A 3,456-nucleotide genomic window follows, 5' to 3' on the forward strand; every position below is an offset into this window, starting at 1 on the left:
AAAAAAAAAAAAAAAAATTCTTAAGGTCAAAAGAAGAAAGAGAAAATAAAGATGTCACTACTAAACAAAGTAATTGAAAACTACCAAAATGACCATCTAAAACAGTGGTTCTCAACCTTCCTAATTATTTTCATTGGACGGCACCTGTGGCTCAAAAGGATAGGGCACAGGCCCCATATGCCATAGATGGTGGGTTGAAACCCAGCCCAGGCTAAAAATAAAAAAAATTATTTTCATTGCTCATTAGCTAAGTAGCAATGAAAAGAATTTTATGGTTGGGGGTCACCACAACAGGAGGAACTGTATTAATGGGTCACAGCACTAGGAAGGTTGAGAACCACTGATCTAAAAGAACATATCAAATTATACCTAATATATTTTTTAAAAGTTTAAAAGTTATAAATCATAAATGCAAATTATATACGTATACATACTTCTATATATGTATATATAACAATCCTTTAAACATGGAGGAATAGATATATATTTATATATACATACATACATATACCTACAGAGAACATATATACTGTGAGTGTGTGTGTGTGTGTGTGTGTATAAAGATAGAGACATACACACATAGGACACTGGTAAGAATGGTTGTCTCACATAGCGAAAGCCATCTTGAAAAAATGAAAAAAATTAGCTGGATATGGTGGTATGTGCCTATAGTGCCAGCTACTCTATAGGCTGAGGCAGGAGGAGCTCTTGAGCCCAGAAATAAGGCAGCAGTGACCTATAACAATGCCACTGCACTCCAGCCTGGGCAACAGAGAAAGACCACATTAAAAAAAAAAATTGTTAGGGGCGGTGCCTGTGGCTCAAAGGAGTAGGGCGCTGGCCCCATATGCCAGAGGTGGCAGGTTCAAACCCAGCCCCTGCCAAAAACTGCAAAAAAACAAAAAAATTGTCTCTAGGTATAGGGGTACAAAGGATATAAAATGAAAAGGCAGATAAACAGAATGATTAAATAATCAAATCTAACATCACCAAAACTGCAATGAGCTGACATTAGGCACTCTGGAAGGGACACACTGACAAGGATATACCATCACCTCTAACGTATTCCTGACAAAAATATTTAAGCTAAAGTTAATCATGAGCAAACAATCAGACTGATTCAAACTGAGAGACATTTTGCAAAACACCTGGACTGGATTCTTTTCAAATGTCACTGTTGGGTGGCGCCTGTGGCTCAGTGAGTAGGGCACCAGCCCCATATACCAAAGATGGCGGGTTTGAACGGGCCCACAGCCAAACTGCAACAAAAAAATAGCCAAGCATTGTGGTGGGCACCTGTAGTCCCAGCTACTAAAGAGGCTGAGGCAAGAGAATCACTTAAGCCCAAGAGCTGGAGGTTGCTGTGAGCTATGACGCCACAGTACTCTACTAAGGGTGACAAAGTGAGACTCTGTTTCTAAAAAAAAAATTAATTAAAAAAATAAAGTGTTATTGTTATGAAAGAACCAAAGGCAAAGAACCAGATTAAAGAAAACCAAAGAGAGATTACTAAATAATGCTATTTACATTTCTTGATGAAATCCTGAAAAAAATAAAACACCTATTATAGATTAGTTATCAGGATAAATGGAAAGACTGAATATAGCTCGGCGCCTATGGTTCAAGTGGCTAAGGCGCCAGCCACATACACCTAAGGTGGCAGGTTCGAATCCAGCCTGGGCCCGCCAAACAACAATGATGGCTGCAACCAAAAAATAGCCAGGCGTTGTGGCAGGCGCCTGTGGTCTCAGCTACTTGGGAGGCGGAGGCAGGACACTGGCTTGAGCCCAGGAGTTAGAGGTTGCTGTGAACTGTGATGCCACAGTACTCTACCCAGGAGGACAGCTTGAGGCTCTGTCTCAAAAAAAAAAAAGGAAGAAAGACTGAATATAAACTGCATATTAGATAACTATTATGAACTTTAAATTTCCTAAATATTTGTAGTGTAATAGAGGAGAAAGTCCTTGTTCTAGCAGATATTTGCTGAATTACTAGTGATGAAATGTCATGTCAACAGCTAACTCTCAAAAGCTGCCTGAAAATAAATACCATATAAATTAGAGAGAAAACTCAAGAGAAAAAGTGAGCACACATAAAAAAGACAAAATGGTGCATTTAGGTGAAGGAAGAGTTTATAAATAGTCAATGTATTATTTTTATAACTTTCCTGTACATTTGAAAATTTTCAAAATAAACCAGATGAGGAGGAAAAAATGAATATAGTACAAAATATATACAGTATATGTAAGTCTCTACACTGCAAGTGTAAGCCTTTTGTAGACTGTATATCCTCACTACAGCTTTGTAATGTATTAATGAAAAAAATAAACATGTAAACAATACCCAACAAGACAAAATAAAATGTCTTGTAAAGGGTGAATGAGATGAATTATTATCGTTGTTACACAACTTACAGCATATATAAATTACCAAACAATTAGGATACAGTGCAAATTTAACATTATAACTACTCCTAACATAATTTAATCTTTTCACAGCAAAGAAGGTCAGAATTTTTCTACTCCTCAGGGTCACATCCATAACTGACAATTATATCTGTACAGTTGCAACTTAGCTGTTTGCAGTATGATTGTCAATAATTCACAAACCCAACCACAGGTAAATGTTTTTACCTACTACGTTTTCCAGAAGGACCACTTCACTTCCCAACTCTAGTTAACAGCTTTTCATTACACTAAAACGTTGCTTCGAAGTTTCTGTAAAAATAATTCCTATAAAAATACTACTGCTGACCCAAACAAAAAAATAAAATCCACCTTTACTCTTAAACGCACACAAAACTAATAACATTAAAAGGCAGGGAACCACGCTGTAAGAGGTCATTACACTACTGCCAAATGTTCAAGAATGTCAGGTTCAATCCACCATTTAAGAATAAAAAATCACACTCAACTCCCAGAAATACAACATAACAACCACGTACCAAAACAGGGCTGAACGGCACTAGGGGAGTTGGGTCAGCACTCTGAGACCCCAAAGTTCGCTGACCAGCCCCAAACTCTTCGAGCTCCCCACCGGGGGCGCTGGATTCTTACAGCCGAAGAGGATTGGGGACCCCACACGGCGCTTCTCCACCACCAGCCCAGCGGCCGCAGAAGGGCAACGAGGCCCTCAGTCCCTCAGCCCCAGAGCCGCCTCAGGATCCCCCAACCCTCCAGCCCCCGCCACTCCCTCTTCTCGTCCCCGCCCCTCCCTGGCCCACTCACTCTTCATCTTGGATGCGGAAGCCTGCAACAACCTCTTGCGGACACTGGACAGAAAAGAAAGAGGCAGGAAGGGCGGTCCCCTGCTTTCCTTGAGGCGGTGTCCTGCACTAGGACCTCCGCGGTGGTCCCTCCATGGAAAGCGTTAGGATCCGCCCGCCATGTTGTGTCTCTGTCACCCTAGCAACTGTCAGGCCCGGAACGTCCCGGGGCGGTCTTCGGCGCATGCGCA

At 40.9% G+C, this 3,456-nt stretch overlaps 1 protein-coding gene across 2 annotated transcripts in view; it reads right to left on the reverse strand.

The window, feature by feature from the left end:
* MOK (MOK protein kinase) overlaps window positions 1-3,456 on the reverse strand; it is a 75,987-nt gene extending 72,531 nt beyond the window's left edge. For both annotated transcript variants that reach the window (XM_012811069.2, XM_023518867.1), the window contains exon 1: window positions 3,228-3,456. In XM_012811069.2, the coding sequence (XP_012666523.1) occupies window positions 3,228-3,234 (7 nt within the window). In that variant the 5' untranslated portion in view covers window positions 3,235-3,456. The remainder of the gene's footprint in view (window positions 1-3,227) is intronic.

Source organism: Otolemur garnettii, unplaced genomic scaffold (genome assembly GCF_000181295.1).
Source record: "Otolemur garnettii isolate 467f Iridium unplaced genomic scaffold, OtoGar3 scaffold00149, whole genome shotgun sequence".
NCBI classification, from domain to species: Eukaryota; Metazoa; Chordata; class Mammalia; order Primates; family Galagidae; genus Otolemur; species Otolemur garnettii.